Below are 20,024 nucleotides of genomic sequence, written 5' to 3'. Positions count from 1 at the left end.
TCTTATAAAGAATTAACTATGCTCCTGACCCGCCCTCCCTCCCCCCTCTCAAGCCAGCTTAGGCCAAACCAATTCTGCATCTCTTAAAACTAAGGGATTTCAATGGGAGAATGGAGAACCTGGGTACCAATCAGTACCATAGGTGCGGGCTGCACTCAAGCCTATGGGATAGCAGGCCAGGATCATGGGATGGTAGAAAAAGAAAACCCGTGGGACAGCAAGATGGCTTAATGGAAAAAGGTGCTTGCTGCTCAGTGAGACAGCCTGAGTTTAATCTCCAGGATGCACATTGTGGAAGGCACAAATTTGTCTCACTAGTTGGCCTCTGATCTTAACATGTGTGATCTTAACATGAAGCGCAGTTCACATGAGTGCCTCTACATATACACACAAATAAATGTAAAATAAAAATGTGTTTGTGAAAAGAAAAAAAAAATCCAAAAGAGAACCCATATACCCATATATCCATATACTTCTATCCCAGTTCCTCTTGCTTGCTAAGAATCTTTTGCCATTTTAGCTTTAAAATAAAAAAAAAGTCAAGAATAAAATGTAAAAGTCGAGATATTTCCTGACTTCTTGACATCAAGCAACAAAGGATGTTAAAGTCCCTCCAGATTGAAATCCAGGGTGGAGAGAGAAGAGTGGACAGGTGCCCCTACTTCCTGATTTCCCCATGATGGGAAACCAGGGAGATGAAACTGGACTGGTGCATCTACTTCCTGTTTCAAGAGAAGACTACCACGGTGTAATCTGTGAGACTCTCCAAATTGAAGACTTGAAGAAATACAAGAGCAAAATAGCTAGAGAGGGTCGGGGAAAGAAGTGGGGGGGGGGAGAGAGGGAGAGAGAGAGAGAGAGAGAGAGAGAGAGAGAGAGGGAGGGAGAGAGAGGGAGGGAGAGAGAGGGAGGGAGAGAGAGGGAGAGGAAAGGAGAGAGAGAATCTTTTCTGAGCTCATCAGAGAACTAACCCCTGCATGAGGATGACGATATGCAAATGAGAAGAATCTGATAGAGCAAAGGCTGGGGACTGTACTCTGTTCTCACCAGCCAGACTCAAAAACCCCCTGTCACTCACTACACACAGGGCAGAGGGACACAGAGGTTCATCTCAGTTATATTAAAATAGCCTCGGTAGATCAAAAATTGTCCAGTTCTACTCAATAAACCTTCAGTGCAAGATCTGAAAAGATCACATGGTTTCTGGACAGCTCTACAGGACCCCAGGAGTTAGAAAAAGGTCCAACTTTTGAGGTGTAGACGTTTAAGGAGATCTGGAAGAATGCCATTATAATGTCTATATGTGTATATGGGCTAAACTATCTCTGAGATGCAAACCCGGAAGCTATCATGAACATTACAAAGGATTAAGAAGAAATAAAAGGATAAATGGTAGAGGAGATGCAGTGGAGTGTGGCTCAGGGGTAGAGTGCTTGCTCAGTGTCTGAGAGGTTGTAGGTCCAACCCACCACCAGAAAAGACAAACCCCAAAGCAAACCTCACCTAAGCCTGTAAGAGAGGAGGAAGAAAGAGAGAGCCATGGTAAATATAGTGGGCACTCTAGCTGTCAAGTTTATCCCAAGGAACACTGATTTAAAGTTGTATGATAGCTACAGAAGACGAAAAAAGAACATGGGATTAGGGATTTATTGTCTGTAAGGAGCAATGTAGTCACTAGCTGATGATCGAGCTCTCAGCACTCTTCGCTAACACAGCAAGTAACCATTTTAGGTAGTTAGTAAGCCAGTTTTAATAATCTCAGAAGCTGCCTACATACAACGCTTGAGAACACTTGACAGTGCGTTTGTCTGACAGTGCCTTCTATATTCACTGACGTTTACAGTCCTAAAATAAAAAGTTATTGAAAACATCTTTTTAACCTTTACCTCCTCACCGTGCATAAATCAGTGTTCCGACAAAGACATGCTGATTTGAGAGACAAAGATGCTCTTGTGTTTGTGTCTCCAATTCCCATGATCAAATGCTAATATCTGCTTGCATTTATATTCATGCTCTTACTGTTTGTAGGGAGATTTTAAAAGAACAAATTGGAAGGTTTTGTTTCACCTTCACTCCAAAAGGGGGGAGGGGAACAGAAAACAAAACAGAAACCAAATCTCTAGCCAAATGCTGGGATCCTCATGGTGTTCACACCGTGCACAGCTGAAATCGTGAGATTTAAGCTACCCTTTCCTGTCCTCCTAGGGACTGAGTTCACATGCCAGTGAGCTAAGCCTGACAGGAAAGGGCCCTGGGTGTGTTTCTGAATTACGGAATAATAGAGAAATAATCCAGTGCTCTCGTTTCCCGAGGAGGAGGAACAAATCAACTCTTTAGGGATACACCTCGTCCTTCTCTCATCTCTGCTGTCCATACATCTTCTACTTGCCTGCTGGTTTCTTCAGGAAAGTAGACAACCTGATGCTTGTATATCCAAGTGGCTGACATTTTCCTGGGGTGGAGAAATATCACAAGCACATCGATAACTGACATCGAAGAAGACAAGGACAGGCTTGGGCTGGTTTTAATAACGTAGAGGCATTTTTCAATCAGAGCTCTCTCTGAGTGGCTGCCAGTATTGGAAGAAACCAAGGTTGTCCAGTGCACCACAATTTAGCCTTTCCTCCCATTTTATATGAGTTCTTTTGCTGGGGATTGGCGTTGCAGGCAAAGCGATGCCACCCGAGACAGCTTTAGTACGGCTGTCATCCTACTTTAAAGAGCAGTGGCCATTTTCCAGAGTCCTTGGCAAGCCATTAGGGGAAGTGTTACTCCTCAGATCGCCCTCATTGTCACCTCCAGTTTCCTTCCTAAGTGTTACTGCCTTGTTATTTCTTCTTCAAGTGCTAGCTGGAGGAGCACTTTCCCTCCCCGAGGGAGTCCTCCCTCCTCCAGTGTGCTCAGTCCTGCCCTAAAGGATCCTGAAGTTTCCAAAGCTTCCTGTGTTTGCAGACGGCCCTTTGCCCCTATCTTCCTTATTTCAGGGAACTGCAGGGTAGGTAGAGCATGAGGAGTTACAATCCCAGACTCCCACGGCCATCTTGGACTGGAAACACTCTCTAATTTATGTTTACTGGTCAAAACTGAAGAAGTATGGTGAAATAAAGTTCCAGTTGCTTAGACAGTGACTGCTGTAGAGATGAGAATCCCCTTGGGGTTTTATACAGCTCTGACTCAAGTCTCTAAAGCAGAGGTTCTCAACTTGGAAGTCTTAACTCCATTGGGGGAGGTCACACATTTATATTATGATTCATAACAGTCGCAAAATTACAGTTATGGAGCAGCAACAAAATAATTTTATGGTTGGGGGTCACCACATGTGGAACTGTATTAAAGGGTCACAGCACTGGGAAAGTTGAGAACCACTGTTTCAAAGGCATGTGGTTCTTGGGGTCTATGTCTGATCACGAGTCCGTGGAACTTTGTGTGTGGCAGCAAGGTTGTTAGTGGGAGGACAGAACCTGGAATACAAGTGAAAGAGGATCTGTGCCAATCATTTGACTACATCCAAAACCAAGATCTGATTTCTGCTGGCTAATTAGGAGAGCTATTTAGGTTATTTAGAGAAAATTCGGGCAGTCAGTGTGGTGTGTGGTTCTCATGGAGACAAGGCTACGATTTTTTTAAAAAACTGGTCCCTGAAGAATTTCTGGCCACCAAGGGCTGGCTGAGTGCATATCTGGTGCTCACCTCTTAAATAAGTCCCATTTAATTTTTACATCAGTAAGCACAGGAGTCCAGGCAAAGTGATTTGCAAGTTCCATACTCTCTTTTCACAGAGATGGGAAGGCACTCTGGTGTTGCCTCCGTGCACTAAACGTTTCCTGAGGCCACATATTCCTGCCTCTACTTTATCACTATGGTAGTTGTTCAGATGGTGGGCTCCATACTAGACATGGCTGTGCAAGCGACAGTCAGGCAGACAGGCCACCATCCTCACTAGCTACTGTGTTAACCGTGAGTAGACCCCACACTCTTTGTGAGCATCGCTTTCCACACAGATGAAACAGAGCCTTCACAAGCCTATAAGGAACGAGTTTTGCAAGACATCGAACATCATAAGGTGTGTGTGTGTGTGTGTGTGTGTGTGTGTGTGTGTGTGTGTGTGTTTGGGGGATACAAAGGCTGCTGAGCTTATGCCAGGTCTCTGTTCACTTGCACAGTAACTTGACATGCTGTGACCAGCCTTGGCACACAGGTGACACAGAAGGAAAACCGTGGCTTAGCGAATAAAACGCTAGCCGAAGGGACTTTCTACTCTTGTGAGTTTTTAGGGGCATTTCAAGCGAGGGAGCTCAGAGCGCGGAAGACATGTCTCTCACTGACCAGACTCTGGCAGAAGGGACCAGGGAAAAAGCAGGATCGAGGCTCTGCATCTTGGGTGTACATACTGGCTGAGGCCCCTGTGATCTGAACCTGCTAGGGCGCAGGCGGGGTGCAGGAAACCTTAGGCACCGGCAGAGGGCGCCGGGTACCTACTGAGCGTGCGGCACCCCGTTCGGGGTGCTTGCGGGGCGCGGGTCACGGGCTGCACTCGTGAGTTGACCGCAGAAGCGCCTTGGCTGGCGGAGCGCGGAGCGCGAAGCTCAGAGGGAGCGGCCCGGGAGCTGGCGCAGGATTGGCGGAGTCGAGGAGCGTGGCCTCCCAGATCGGTGAGCATTCTCGGCCGGGGGGCTCCCCGTACCCCTGCTGCGGGACACTCAGAGACAAGTGCAGCGACGCCCGCAGTGTCCAGGGCTAGCAGGGCGTGGGTGTGGGTAGGGTCGGCTCTGAGCCCAAGGTTCGGGTGGAACTTGGGGTTGACCGGAAGAGGCGCTGAGGGAGAGTTAGGTTTACTTGATTTGAGCATCAGGATTTGTCCCTCGGGTTCTGTCTTGTGCCGGGGTCCCCGAGCGGGGTGTGTGTGTGTGTGCAGAGATACCTAGAGAGGGCACGGAGATTAGGTAGGCGTCCCGCACCCCTGCTCCTGCTGTGCCTTCAGTAAACCACGTGTGGCTGTCGCCCGCCACTCTGTCAAGCTCGGCCCACCACCAGGGCCGGGAGGGGACGTGGAGGCTGGGTGGGCTGTGCCCCGCTGGAACCCAGCCGGCCGGTGCCCTCGCTGCTGTGCTTGCCTGGAGCTCCTGCCACTGCTGACAGGGAGCGAGCGGGTGGCGCCACGGGAAGGCTCAGGGTCCTGCCCTGAGAACGAGGAGCCAAAGGGGTGACCAACGTTGGGCTCCCTCAGACAGGACAGAAAGCTGCCCCAGGGATTAGTCCTGGAGGCTCCTCTCCCAAGAAAGCTCCGAGAACCCTCCCGGGGGCGCGGGGCAGCAATCTGTAGGTGGGCAAGGTAGCAGGAGGGGCGTCGCTTCCCTGGGTCTGGGATTCCTTCCCCAAATCCGTCCCAGAGATTTTTCTGCATGAGGAGGGGAACACTTGCTCTGCTCGAGGGACTCGTTGTGGGAGCTCCAGGGGTTTTGGGAGAAGTGACCCTAAAAGCAAGGTAGGTGTTCTTGACGGACTTGTCCAGGAAGTGATGGGTTGGGATTTTTTTCGTAGCTAAATATGAGGTCTGTACGGAGTCTTGCTGAACGACTTTGTATTTCCCTTTGCTTTTTAGGGCGTTTGGAGAGAGTGGCGCCAGGGGCTAGGAGGAGAAATGCATGTATTTTAGGCTGGGTCTCGGAAGAAGAGACAGCATCCCCGAAAAGTGACTGAAGCTGAGCAGGAAGAGGCCTTAGAGTATACTTCAAAGCCTATGCGGTCCTTGGGGAATCTAGGGACCAGCCGATGCCAGGGAACAGTGACCTGGAGCACTGAACCCAGGAGACAGGTGGAACGCAAGAGGGTCTTTTTACCGGCATGGCTTGGATTGCTCCAGGGCTGCTCCTGATGGAACATCGCTGTGCTTTACTCCGGGCAGCAGCTGGGGCTGGACAAGGGGCTGGGTGGTGAGTGACTGGGGGAAGTCTGGCTAAGCCTGAGCAAGACCGCGAGGGCCAAGCCACCGGAAGTGCTTTCCTTCTGGAAGATGGCTCCTAACACTTCTGCCATGGATGAGGCCGGGCTGCCAGTGGAGAGGGACTTCTCCTTTCGCATCCTCACCGCCTGCTTCCTGTCGCTGCTCATCCTGTCCACTCTCCTGGGGAATACCCTGGTTTGTGCCGCTGTCATCAGGTTTCGACACCTGCGGTCCAAGGTGACCAACTTCTTTGTCATCTCTTTAGCTGTGTCAGATCTCTTGGTGGCTGTCTTGGTCATGCCCTGGAAAGCTGTGGCCGAGATTGCTGGCTTTTGGCCCTTTGGGTCCTTCTGTAACATTTGGGTAGCCTTTGACATCATGTGTTCCACAGCATCCATCCTTAACCTCTGCGTGATCAGTGTGGACAGGTACTGGGCTATCTCCAGCCCTTTCCAGTACGAGAGGAAGATGACCCCCAAGGCAGCCTTCATCCTGATCAGTGTAGCATGGACTTTGTCTGTTCTCATATCCTTCATCCCAGTGCAACTGAGCTGGCACAAGGCAAAACCCACATGGCCCTTGGATGGCAATTTTACTTCCCTGGAAGACGCCGAGGACGACAACTGTGACACAAGACTAAGCAGGACATATGCCATTTCGTCCTCCCTCATCAGCTTTTACATCCCTGTAGCCATTATGATCGTCACCTACACCAGTATCTACAGAATTGCCCAGAAGCAGATCCGCCGCATCGCAGCCTTGGAGAGAGCAGCAGTTCATGCCAAGAACTGCCAGACCACCACAGGTAACGGAAACCCCGTCGAGTGCTCTCAATCCGAAAGTTCCTTTAAGATGTCCTTTAAGAGAGAGACGAAGGTCCTGAAGACGCTGTCTGTGATCATGGGGGTGTTCGTGTGCTGCTGGCTCCCTTTCTTCATTTCCAACTGTATGGTACCCTTCTGCGGCTCCGAGGAGACCCAGCCATTCTGCATTGACTCCATCACCTTCGACGTATTTGTGTGGTTTGGGTGGGCGAATTCCTCCCTGAACCCCATTATTTATGCTTTTAATGCCGATTTCCAGAAGGCGTTCTCAACCCTCTTAGGATGCTACAGACTCTGCCCTACAACGAATAACGCCATAGAGACCGTAAGCATCAACAACAATGGGGCTGCGATGTTTTCCAGCCACCACGAGCCCCGAGGCTCCATCTCCAAGGACTGTAATCTGGTTTACCTGATCCCTCATGCTGTGGGCTCCTCGGAGGACCTGAAGAAGGAGGAGGCTGGTGGAATGGCTAAGCCACTGGAGAAGCTGTCCCCGGCCTTATCGGTCATATTGGACTATGACACTGATGTCTCTCTAGAAAAGATCCAGCCCATTACACACAGTGGACAGCATTCAACCTGAATATTGGATTCTCATCTCTGAAGCTACGAGTTCCCTAGGGATGGCTGTTAAGGAATTAACAGGAGATCCCTCTGCTGCTTTTGGACAATTACAAAGCTTCTCAAACTCACTGACTCCAGTGTACTCTCTAGCCACAAGGGAAATGACTTTGGCTCTGAAATCATTTTTGAAGCATTATCTTAGAACACTATATATATTTAAAAAAGGGGGGGCAAAAGTCAACTATAAACAGCTTCACTTAAAAATCAAACTTTCCAGGAAGGAAGTGTGAGAGTTGAGTTTGCTGTATTCAAACAGGTGCTAAAACTGTCCAAGCAGTTTTCAGATTGTAAAGGTAGGTGCATGCCTTTGTTAATTAACTTCTCCAACAATAATTGAGCCTTACAGCAAGAGTGCAATTTCTTTTTTTCCCTCAGAATTGACAGATGCATTGTTGATAATGGTTTTATTTATTTATTTATTTATTGTATTATATGGATATTTTAAATTTATCATAGTGAATCTATATTTAGCTTATTTAATAGAACAAACCAATATTAAATCTGAGACTGAACTCTCCATTGTACTAGCACTTTATAAGCCAGTGAAACAAACATGTAGACTCTGGGATTCTGAATTGTGAATTACTTCTGGGAACACAGCAAAGACTCATCTGGTGGTTCCTTAACTCAGCACAGACACAAATAAATGCAAGATGAGAAGTGACTAACACCACCAATGCTCTCCCCCTAAAAATATTTCAGAAAGATCTGTTTTTTTTTATTTTTATTTTTATTTTTTATTTTTATTTTTATTTTTAGAAGCTACTACTGTGTTCTGAATGTTTTAAATGGCAGAGGCTTTTCCCGGGGTGAATTTGCACTTCTGTAAATATCTATGTAAAAGCCAGCTCAAGAAGGATACAACTTTAGATTTGTCTTTGGATGACGAGGAAGAGCATATGCCACTTTGTATTTATGTAAAATAATTGACCCTCCCTGTCATTTCTCATTTCATGCTTGAAATAGCTTTCTGAAATAAACAAATGGCTGTCCGGGCTTAGGATGTGCAGCACAGTGAGCGAGCTGTAAATGCACAGGACTCGGCAGCCCCTCTGATATTTGGGCTCATCATCGGCTCTTCATCTGCCCGGGGCTAACCAAGCCGCCTGCTCACGGGGCTACTTTTGTAGTGCTTTAATCTGAATTTAGTATCCTCTCTTTAAAGAAAAGGTCTTTACTGTTAGTGGTAAACTAGCTAATGAACCGTACCTCATCATCGCATAATACATTTCTGTGGGTGGGAGGAATAGAAGAGCCCCTTCCCGGTGTGTGTTGACCATCACAAAGCCATCAGCATCACTAGTCACAAATGCTAATTTTTTTCCCCCTCTGTGGTTTTGAATCTAGTTTCCAAGTCATAGCCTGGACTGCAAAAAGTACCATTGAGTCCCTGCGGGAGGGGGCATCGCAACAGTGTTTCTTTTGTGGTTAGAAATGTTTACAAGGTGTTCTTTGGAAGCAGTTGCAACATGTGGAGAGAACTGAAGAAAAGATTGACTGGCTTCCTAACAGTATCTCCTGCAGAGGTCTGTGTTACATATTTTGAATGTTTTCTCGGCTCTACCGCTTGTATGCTTTCTTACATACAATAAAATTATTTTGTGAATTCAAATCAACTCCAAGTGGAGCTCTGTTGCATTTAAACCCATTTAAAAAGCTTAGACTGCTTCAGGTTGACAGCTAAGAAAGCGAGAGCATCTTTGGGTATGTCCTCCTCTTTTAAGACAGGGATTTCTCTCCTATGTGCCCTTGGTTGCTTTTGAATGTTTATATGGAAAACATTGCCACAAATGTTCCTTATATTTTAACTGTGTTCTAAGAAGAAACCTTGGTTCACCTGAAGAATTATTCTGCTTCTCTCTCTCTCTCTCTCTCTCTCTCTCTTTCAGGTTTGAAGATGTCCTCATTTTAGCTCTTTCTTTTTAAGAGATTATTTGTAAATGAAATAAAAATTTGAGAAAGGACTGTCTTGCTCTGAGTGGTTGTGGCTTTGTAGCTGAGGGCAACCACCATGCATGCAAGTGGCATTTACTTCAAAACATCCTAGAAATGATCCACTCTAAAAAATGCATGGCTTGTGATGCTGGGATTGCCATAATGCTTGTCGGGCATACTCACGGACTCTGCCAGTGTTACTTGCCAGCTCATCCAAGGAAGGGAAAGGGCTCAGCTGCCGGTGATGTAGAAATTAAGGGTTAAATTTATAGCCTGGCATATCACACAGCAGATGGCATCTCTTTAGAGTCTCACTTGCATCTCCCAGGCCCTGGCATTCAGCGAACACATCTGGAATGAGCTCTAGGAAAAACCCTGTGCCTTTTCTTCATATCTCATGGCTTCTGGATGCCTTTACTCCTGGAGGTTCAGTGTCAGGTTCAAGGCAGAAGCTCAGCCAGCCTCAGGCTACAGTGCTTTGGCAAGGTTGTCATTGTGGAGCCGATGAAACCTGACATATGAGTGTCCCTTCAATAGTGCATTTAGAAGCGATTTTAAATAATTGTAAAATTCAGCACACCTTGAATAAGATTGTGCTCTGGGTTTCTCTGATTCTGGATTGGCTGAGGCCATCTAAAGAAGGTTAGTTCTGAGAAGTATAAAGGCAAAGTTGTGGTAAGACTCATATTTAATTTTTTACCTCTAGTCATGGGTTGTAATAATGTCCAATATATGTGAAATGCTTAACCGAGATGGAGACAATTTTAGAGTTTCTCTTTCTTCTTCATGGAAAAAAGCTGCCTTCATTAAATGTACATATAGTTACAAATATCACAGGAAGGAGGCCTGAGCTCAGGGCCTGGGAGTGAACCAGAAGTTCCCACAGGCCAGCCCCTGGCTCCCCCTGGGACCTAAGCAAGCATTACTGTGAGCTCCACTTGAGTGTGTCCATCAATGGGAAGGGCGGAGCTTCTGCTCAGATTTCTTCAGGAAAGGCTCAGAGGCCGAGCACCAGGTCAGTGTGTAATTGGCTTCAGAGACTTCCTGAGTTCTTCATTTTCTCTGGGGACCCTGTGACCTCCAGCCAGGCGTGCACCATCATTTCTTCCCATTTCCACTTTCTATCCCAAGCCCTATGCAGAAAGTACAGGATCCTCTTTCAATAAGAGTGAGCATAAATGGGAATATTTACTTCTCTGAGCCTGTGTGCCCTTTTTGGGAGATGAGGCTCAATGTGCAGGTTTTCTGAGGGTTGGAATGAAGCCGCGTGTGTGTCAGTCTGGGATACTGTCTCATAACATTGACCTTTAGTGTAAATGGATCTACTATTTGATGTTTTAATGGAATGTAATTAATTTTTAGTATACACTTGGTTGGGGACTCTCTTTTGCTGTAGCTATTCATCCTTGGAGAAACAAGTGACATTTTATGTCTTCCTGGTTATGAACATTGCCTTAAGCTGCCACTACACGATGATCAAATCTGCACACAACATTTTAATCCACCAAATCTCCTTATCTTAGAGAATTTGTCTCAGGAATCATAAGCCAGTGACTCCCTAGTCTAAGCTAGTGAATGTATACATGCTTGTCTGTGTGGCTGGTATACAGAGGTCACATGCTTGTCTGTGTGGCTGGTATACAGAGGTCACTTGAAGGAAGCAGCATGGTGGGTCACAAGATTGTAACACTTTGCAGATATTATGTAGCTGGACAGATTTGTTTGAAGTTCCTAAGTAGGAAACATGACCTGCTTATTTGCCAGGGGACTGAGGGCACTGCCTGTCAAAGCACAGACATACCACTAAGGTTTCTGCCTGGCCATTTGTCACACTGATGTTCATGGGATGCACAGATTTATAGCAGCAGCATTTGGACTGTAGGCTCTTCAAGATTTGGGACTTGTAATTTAAATAGTATTAGATGCTCAGGATTAATCTCTGATTTAAAAAAGGTTTAAGCTTCTAACCACTATGAGAAAAATGTATGGAGCCATCTAGAACAGACCCCATCAGCCCTTGACATTTGTAGCTGTCTTCAGCCATGGGGATGGATTTGGTCTGAGGCCACCTCACACATCCCCGGGAACAGAGATAATAGCAAAGTGGCAGATGGCAATGGGGCCCAAGAAGACTGTGCTATGGAGCAGGGTGTTTCATTTCACTTAAACAAATGGGTCCATTATTAGCATGACCTGTAAGTTCGCATATCTACAACAAGGATATAGTTGGAATGAGCTGAGGGAGGGGCTCAGATCTGTTCTGGTTGGAAATTATGAGATGGGAGCTCCATTGCGGGCAAATGTTGACTGTGATGGGTTTCTTTCCAGGTAGATTCTCTTTGCTATTAGAAACCTTAACAGAGGAAAGTTTTCATTAGTTTTCACTGACACAGTAAAGGATTTCTTTATGGCACCTGGCATTTTCCTTTGTTTCCAGTTCTCTCCCTCCCCGTATTTTGCTGCCCTCTCCTATTTTGCTTCCCTGGGCACACATGTTTTTCCTCACCTAAGATTCTTTCCCCCTTCTCATGATCTTTTTTGTAGTTCCATGGTCTGTACCTCCATTCCCACTGAAACATATTTGTACTGCCTGGTTTTGTGGATCAACTTGACACAAGCTGGAGTTATCACAGAGAAAGGAACCTCCCTTGAGGAAATGCCTCCATGAGATCCAGCTGTAAGGCATTTTCTCAATTAGTGATCAAGGGTGGGAGGGCCCATTGTGGGTGGTGCCATCCCTGGGCTGGTAGTCCTGGGTTCTATAAGAAAGCAAGCTGAGCAAGCCAGGGGAAGCAAGCCAGTAAGAAACATCCCTCCATGGCCTCTGCATCAGCTCCTGCTTCCTGACCTGCTTGAGTTCCAGTCCTGACTTCCTTAGGTGATGAACAGCAATGTGGAAGTAAGCTGAATAAACCCTTTCCTCCCCAACTTGCTTCTTGGTCATGATGTTTTGTGCAGGAATACAAATCCTGACTGAGACAGTATTCACATCTATAAAAGTTGAAATCTCAGATGTGCAAATGAGAGAAAATATAGTTCTTGTCTTCCGAGTCTGTTTCTAAAGCTAACCCTGGCGCTGTGCAGTTCCATCCACTTTTCTGCAAATCTCATGATTTCAGTTTTCTTTAAGATGGGGTCAGATTTCATTGTGTATGTATAGCACACATTTTCTTTACATATTTGTGTCTTGACAGATGTCCAGGCTGGGTCCATTTCCTACCTATTATTGCCAGTTCAGCAGTAAACATGGATTGGTATACCTTTGTGGTAGAGCTTCGACTTCTTTGGGTACATGCCTAGGACTGGTATACTCTGGTTACCCAGTAGTTCCTCCCACTTTTGATTTTCTGCAAGACCTGCATGGTGATTTCCATAATGCTTAACCCTCAGTTTACACTCAGACCTGTAGTTAATAAAAGTCCCTCTCTCGGCATCACCAGCAATTAAAAGAAAATGATAGCCATTCTGACTGGGGAGGGGCTGACTTGTGAAGGAGTCTTAATTTGCATCTCAGAAAGGTATTTTAAATATGCAAATAGAGCTGTGTTTTACACAGCATTCTTGAATGGATTCCAGTTATTATTATTATTTTTTTTTAGAAAAAAAAATCATCATACTTGTTCAAGGACTTTCATGACCAAGCCTAAAGTTGGCCTGGTGGCTTCTGCAGCCCCATGCCTGTCATTGCTTATGAGTGCCATCCCACAGGCATTTCCAGCTCTGTGCAGTGAATGCCCGGAGTCCTTTCTTGCTTTTATACCTTTGCGCACGCTGTTCTGTTCGTTCTGCGGGAATGTCCTTCTCTGCTGCCAGTGTTTAAATGCCCACAACTCCTTAGTCTTTAGGATTATGTTAGGTAAACCTGCCGGAGTTTAACTTCTCCCCGTCTCCTATCACACTGCCATGGGACAGTCTCCTTTGCTCTATCAGAAGCAGGTGGGACAGTCTCCATTATTGGGCTGAGGTCATAGGCCTTGCCAGATAGAAGCTTGCTTTCTTCGATGCTCCGGTATTCTTTTAAAAAAAACTTACTGAAATTGAAAAAAAAACTTGTCACAGAGATGGCATTGGATCCCCTGGAACTAGAGTTACAGACGGTTGTGAGGTGCTATGTGGGGTGTGGGGAACTGAACCCGGATCCTCTGGAAAAGCAGCCAGTGCTCTTAATCACTGAGTCATCTCTCCAGCCCTCTGTGTCTGTTCTTAAAAATTCAAGACATGTGACTTCCAAGGCTTGTTTATTAGACCTCTACTGAATGCATCCATGAGTTAAAACAGGGAACGCTGGAGCCGCAACTATACTTATGTGTGCATGCACACACAGTGTATGTGTGTCTTTATTAGACCTCTACTGAATGCATCCATGCATTGAAACAGGGAACGTTGGAGCCGCAACTGTACTTATGTGTGTATGCACACACAGGCAGTGTATGTGTGTCTATAGGTGTACATGTATACGGAGGCCACTGAACTGTCTAGGCTTGCTGGCCAGTGAGCTCTGGGGATCCACCTGTCTCCACGACAACTGTACTAGAAGTTACAGATGTGCAACCACATTTGAATTTTTAACAAGGGCTCTGGAGATCCGGTCTCAGTTCACCATGCTTACATGGCAGGTGTGTTTCTAATGGAACCACAGCCCCCACAGTTTTATTATTCAGAGGTATTTATTTATTTGTATGTGAGAGTTTGCATGCATGTGGGTACATGTATGTATAGGTGAAGGCCAGGGGTCAACCTTGAGTTTGTTTCTCAGGAGCTGTCTAACTAACTTCTTAGTTAATTAGTTAATTAGGTGAAGGCTCTCAGCGGTGCCTAGGCTGGCTGGCCAGGGAACCCCAGGAGTTGTTCTGACTCCATCTCCCCATTTCCCCAGTACTGGAGTTACAAGCTGTGCCACCACGCCTGGCGTTTTATGTAGTTAGTTGAGGTCAAGGTCAGGTTCTTTTATTTGTATGGCAAATGCTTTACTGACTAAATTATCTCTCTGTGTTCCCCGGAGACGCTTTTGATATATTTGGGCATTTGATCTATTTGCGTAAGTCTACTATGCTCTCTCTAATGTGTTTAGATTCATTCTTCACTTGATGCCTGAGCTATCTAGTTCCTTGAAGTCTGTCACGGCTGTACAGAGAGGTAATTATCCATATATATCATAGGACAAGCTTCTGTGTACACACACACACACACACACACACACACACACACACACGAATACATACATTCATGTAGCCAGACTCATTAGCATATGCCTGTTTATGTAGTATACGTGTGTTTGTAAACACACGACGTGATCTAGTTTTCAGTTAGTAATCTCCTGAGAACATCTTGTATGGGCAGATCCCATGCTGCACGCAAGAGGCATGGACACAAATCAGATGTCATCCCAGCCTTAGGGGAGCTTTACACTGGGCCAAAGGGACATGCGAACAAAGCAGGCCTGAAGGTGTGATGTAGGGAGAAAGGATGTGTGCTCTTCCAGGTATGCCAGGAGCTCCGGTATGATGAGCCTCAGGAAGGATGACTCCAGCACCAAGTCCCATCCTTAGGGAGCTGCTCTCAACCTGTGTGTGACAACCCACTTTGGGAGTCCAACAATGCTTTTCAGGGTCACCTCAGAGCACCTGAAAACACAGACATTTACACCGTAATTCGTAACAATAGCAAACTTATAAATAGTTTCCAGGTTGAGGGGTCAGCACAGCGAGAGGAACTGTGTGAAAGAGTTGTGGCATTAGAAAGGCTGCGAAGCTCTGCTTTAGGGGTTTGGTCTATTCTTACATGCATCCGACAGAGGACTGCCATCCCCACCTCAATCAATACTCAGAGTATAAGTTCAAGGTCACACAGCTGGAAAATGATTCTTTCTAACTATGAACCCATTCTCTTTACCAGGAAATAGTCCTTATTGATTAAGGAACTTCTTAAAAAGTGTTCTAAATCACTCCAAGTTGGTGTATTTAAAAAAACAAAAACAAAACCAACCTTTTATTCTGGGCACTTCCCTAGGCATATACAGAATGAAATAGTTCCATCACTGTAAACTAGGTGGCTATCAGCTTCATCCCATGTGGCTCCAACTGCTCACCCAGCTCCAACCTATAGAGTAGAGCTCCAGGGGTTGGTTTTAAAAGGGTCCATGAGTAATGACAACGAGAAGTGTGTGTCTTTGAGTGGTGCATAGAGTATATTAAGACAAGCATATCTTTAAGGCATTGAAATTTCAAAAATCATGACCTGACCTGGTGCTGTTCAAGGAAATCTAGAGATGACTTATTCTCAGCTAAAATCTTTGCACGCCAGCTTGACTAGACACATTTACTCAATCTCAGTAAGATTATGTACCTGCCTCATGCTCAGGGATGCTTTATAATGAGGATAGGAGAATGGTGGGAAGTGGGGGAAGGAAAGGGAGAGGGATAGGGGGATGGAGATAGGGATGGGGATGTGGGATGGAGAAGACCATGCTAATGGAGGGCGTGGGGACTGGGTCTCTAGGACTGGGAAGTGAGCAGCACCAGAAGTGGGCCACAGGATGGGTGGAATTTTGACAGGTAGAGATGGATATTGTCTTAGTCAGGGTTTCTATTCCTGCACAAACATCATGACCAAGAAGCAAGTTGGGGAGGAAAGGGTTTATTCAGCTTACACTTCCACATTGTTGTTCATCACCAAAGGAAGTCAGGACTGGAACTCAAGCAGGTCAGGAAGCAGGAGCTGATGCAGAGGCCGTGGAGAGATGTTACTTACTGGCTTGCCTCCCCTGTCTTGCTCAGCCTGCTCTCTTATAGAACCTAAGACTTCCAGCCCAGGGATGGCACCACCCACAAGGAGCCCTACCCCCTTGATGGGGGTAGAAAATGCCCCATAGCTGGGTCTCATGGAGGCACTTCCCCAACTGAAGCTCCCTTCTCTGTGATAACTCCAGCCTGTGTCAAGTTGACACACAAAGCCAGCCAGTACAGATATGAAGAGGGAATGCATAGATCGGAGACTATATGGGGCTGGGGAAGGGTGTTGAGCCAGTGCTCTGGATACAGGGCATGATACAGAGATGAAGGTTTGCACCACAGTCTGTCAAGTGCATTGTTTTGAGATGGTGTCTCCTTCTGCAAAACCCCATGTTGATGTACCTGGAGAATAAGCCAGATGTGGGCAGGACCCTTCCTTGCTCCTGCCATATTCATCTGGTAACCCTCAGGTGACAGTCCTTAGCTTTTCTTCCCTCTTGCCATCCTCATCTGCACGAGACTCCCTATGGTAGGAGTCTCCCTGTGCTCCCTCAGGCCTCCCTGAAGCCTGTTGCTCCTTGTAGGATTGGCCTCTGCACTGTCTGCTTTCTGTTTCTCCTATGAGCTTGGGAGGCTCTGGAGGGAGCCATGTATCCTTAAAACAAAATATAATTACTGCCCAGCACAGCTGGCCACACAGTGAGTGACAAATGGATTTTAGATGTATCAGTGGGTTAGTATCTTTGTAAAAAGAGTGAGGTTAGTTAAGGTGCTCACTGTACATACAGTTCGGTTTTCACTATGGCGTTGCCTCTGCTGAAGTTAAACGGGTTGTTCTCCGCAAAGGTTTCTCTATTGCTGATACAATTGAAGGAAGGATTTGAAACAGTATTTAGGTGGCAAATGATAATCTCATATTTATGTGCCTGGATAATGGTTCAGGCATTTACATGGTGTGTGTGGGGGGAGGAGCCAAATGTCAGCTAAATATCACAGGAGCATTCTTGGATTGTCTAGCCACATGCATGTTGTATGGAGACTGAGTTTTTAGGTCAAATGTCTTTAGCCTTGCAAACAGGTTGACTGTAATTAAGATAATGGTCGTCTGGTCTCTAAGATGCTTTTTCAATACATACTGCTGTTAGCTATTAAACTGGGGGTAGGAGGGAGTGCTCACCCACACTTGTGCAAAACATCTGTGAATTTTACTGACCTCATAGTAGGTTAGCTATAAACAGACTGTTTCTGACTGACATAAGAAGATTAAAGGGGACCTACTTTTAGAGGGGACCGGGGAGGGGGCAATAAAGTGGTGGTTTTGGCTTGTTTAAAAAGCTTGATTTTCAATACTGTCAAGGCAAAAGCAAAATGACATTTTTAGAAAGCATCCATTGGCACAAAATTTGAAGCAAAAGCTCATTTGCTTGTCCTTGGTGCCATGCCATTTATAACATCTTCTTTGGAGGAAGCTCTGTCCTACAGTGGCATCTCTAGTAGGGGACAACAATGTAAACTGATACGGCTAATAAAGAGAAGGGTTTGGCTGTAGTTATCAAACTCTAAAACATACACAAGATTTGTCTCAGTGATTCTAGTTCCCCGAGTCTTCCCTGTCCACCCTCTTGTGTAGCATCCTGCTGGCTTTCTTGTGAGTCAGTGGGAGACAAATGTTCATAATCTAGGAAAGAACTAACTGCAGGGATCTATAGAAGTGTAAGGAAATGTCTCCTCTGGCCTGTAAAGGCTCACAGGAAGAAGCAGAAACAGGTTCACCAGAGGAAAAGACACACACAGTTATTACTACCAATCTATAGGAATGCAGTCACACTGTGTGAGTTTCCTGTAGCTTGACATTTTTTTTAAAGAAACATATAACCCCTTTTTTCCATTGAAGAGGAGCAAGGAAGGATGTTAGTCACTTGCCCAAATATCTGACAAGAAGCCATTTAAGAAGAAAAGCCGTTGTTTTGGCTTACAGTTTGGGGGTACAGAGGCTGATCACATTGCAGCTACACTCAGGAAGCAGAGAGTGAACAGGAGCTGAGCTGAGCTGTAAAACCTCAAGCCAGTCCCTAATGACCCACTCCTTCCAGAAAGTTGTACCTTTCAAAAAATTAGTTAAGATTGTTACAATTACATCATTTTCTTTTCTCCTTTCTCCCTCCAAACCCTCATACATATTCATTCTTGCTCTCTTTCAAATTCATGGTTTCTTTTCTCATTACTTGTTGTTAACACACACTGTGTTTCTATATAGTCTGCTAGGTACCATGTGTTCAAACATGAGCCTGTGGGAGACATGTATTTCAATACAACAGTTTTGTTTGTTGTTTGTTGTTTTTTGTTTTGTTTGTTTTTTGTTTTTGTTTTTGTTTTGTTTTTTTGTTTGTTTGTGTTTTTTTTTTTTTTTTTTTTTTTTTTTTGAGGCTGCAACTCTGTGTGTTTAGAGCGCGTATTTGATCCACAGAACGGACAGTGGTTTGCCAGTGATTCTCTGTGGTGCGGAAATGGAGGACCATGGTGTGTGTGGGAAAGCTGTGTGTGCTGATAGGTTGACGTCTTCTCGCGAGAGGCGTTTAATGGATGGAAAGCTGAAGATCTACCTAGGCTTCAGTCAGAAAGGGTCACCCTGTTCTAGGAGATGAAGTGGGAGAAGAAACATGGCAAGGTCAGAGTAACTTGACCATGAAGTAGTTTCTAAGGCCTCTGAGCCGTCAGGGGAGCCAGGGAAGCTGTGCCGTTTTCTAACCCTCCACACGGTACATGGCGATATCAAGGAGGGAGGAGTGCAGTGCTCTGACATGTTAGGGGAGACTTTCATGACGTACTCTAGAGTGAAGAGGCATATTCCAAGATGGTACAGACACTACATTACTTTTTAAGCTTGGAAGTAAGAAGCATTTTATATTTATATTGCATGTGTCCAGGCTTGTCTGTATCTGCACCATGTGCATGCAGTGCCCAAGTAGGCCAGAAGAGGGCGACGGATCCACTGAGATTGGAGGGACAGATGATTGTAAGCGGCCTGTGGGTTCTAGGAACTGAACTCGGGTCCTCGGGAAGACCTGTCAGTGCTCTTAAGCACTGAGCCATCTCTCCAGTCCCAGAAGCCCATTTTAATGTAAATAGATAAAACGCGATATAAAAGAGTGCTTTCTTCTTTAAATAGTCTATTCAGATAAATTAAAGCAAATAGATCATCTGCCGTCAGGTGGCAGAGGTTCAGCCTCCTAAGTGTGGGTGCACAATGTGACTGTGCACTTAGCCGGATGTCTGGGGAGGAAGGAAAGCCTCAGGATAAGGCCAGAGAGAAGGTGGACTTCATTCTGTACTCTGTCTATTCATTAGCTTTTATAAGAAGCTTTTTTTTTTATGTCTATCACACCCAGAGTTAAAAAAATGTTTAAGCAGTATTGCTGATCTGAGTGCTAGGCGAGAGGAGGGCTAATTGTAGCTGCTTCGCGGGTGAGAAGCAGGGCACGGGAGAGGAGTGGAGGTGGGTAGGGGGCTGGGAGGTCGAAACAGGGAGCAGGGTTAGGCACGTTAAAGAATGCAGGGCCAGGATGCCTTTAGTGTCTGTGGACTCATCTGTGAGTATCTCTGGATAGATCTGCAGCATCAGCTTAGCTGGTGCTGATGCTGATGCTGATGCTGGTGCTGGTGCTGGTGCTGATGCTGATGCTGATGCTGGTGCTGATGCTGGTGCTGATGCTGATGCTAGTGCTGGTGCTGATGCTGGTGGTGCTGGTGCTGGTGCTGATGCTGGTGCTGATGCTGATGCTGGTGCTGATGCTGATGCTGATGCTGGTGCTGGTGCTGGTGCTGATGCTGATGCTGATGCTGATGCTGGTACTGATGCTGGTGCTGATGCTGATGCTGGTGCTGGTGCTGGTGTTGATGCTGGTGGTGCTGGTGCTGGTGCTGATGCTGATGCTGATGCTGGTGCTGGTGCTGGTGCTGATG

The 20,024-nt window shown here is 46.0% G+C and overlaps 1 protein-coding gene across 3 annotated transcripts in view; it reads left to right on the top strand.

Moving 5' to 3' along the window:
- The first annotated feature begins 4,499 nt into the window (after positions 1-4,499).
- Drd1 (dopamine receptor D1) overlaps positions 4,500-20,024 on the top strand; it is a 20,379-nt gene continuing 4,854 nt past the window's right edge. The window contains exons 1-2 of one of the 3 annotated variants that reach the window (XR_004115302.1): positions 4,500-4,652; positions 5,603-7,688. Coding sequence is in view for 2 of the 3 variants with exons in the window: in XM_031359337.1 (XP_031215197.1) it covers positions 6,014-7,354 (1,341 nt within the window). In the remaining variant the exon portion in view is untranslated. Of the gene's footprint in view, positions 4,653-5,406; positions 5,486-5,602; positions 9,008-20,024 lie in introns of those variants that run through there. The other 2 variants (XM_031359337.1, XM_031359338.1) reach the window with 2 other exon arrangements.

Source organism: Mastomys coucha, unplaced genomic scaffold (genome assembly GCF_008632895.1).
Source record: "Mastomys coucha isolate ucsf_1 unplaced genomic scaffold, UCSF_Mcou_1 pScaffold7, whole genome shotgun sequence".
NCBI classification, from domain to species: Eukaryota; Metazoa; Chordata; class Mammalia; order Rodentia; family Muridae; genus Mastomys; species Mastomys coucha.
The sequence above is the reverse complement of the archived record's forward strand: the minus strand, read 5'-3'. Positions and strand labels throughout refer to the sequence as shown.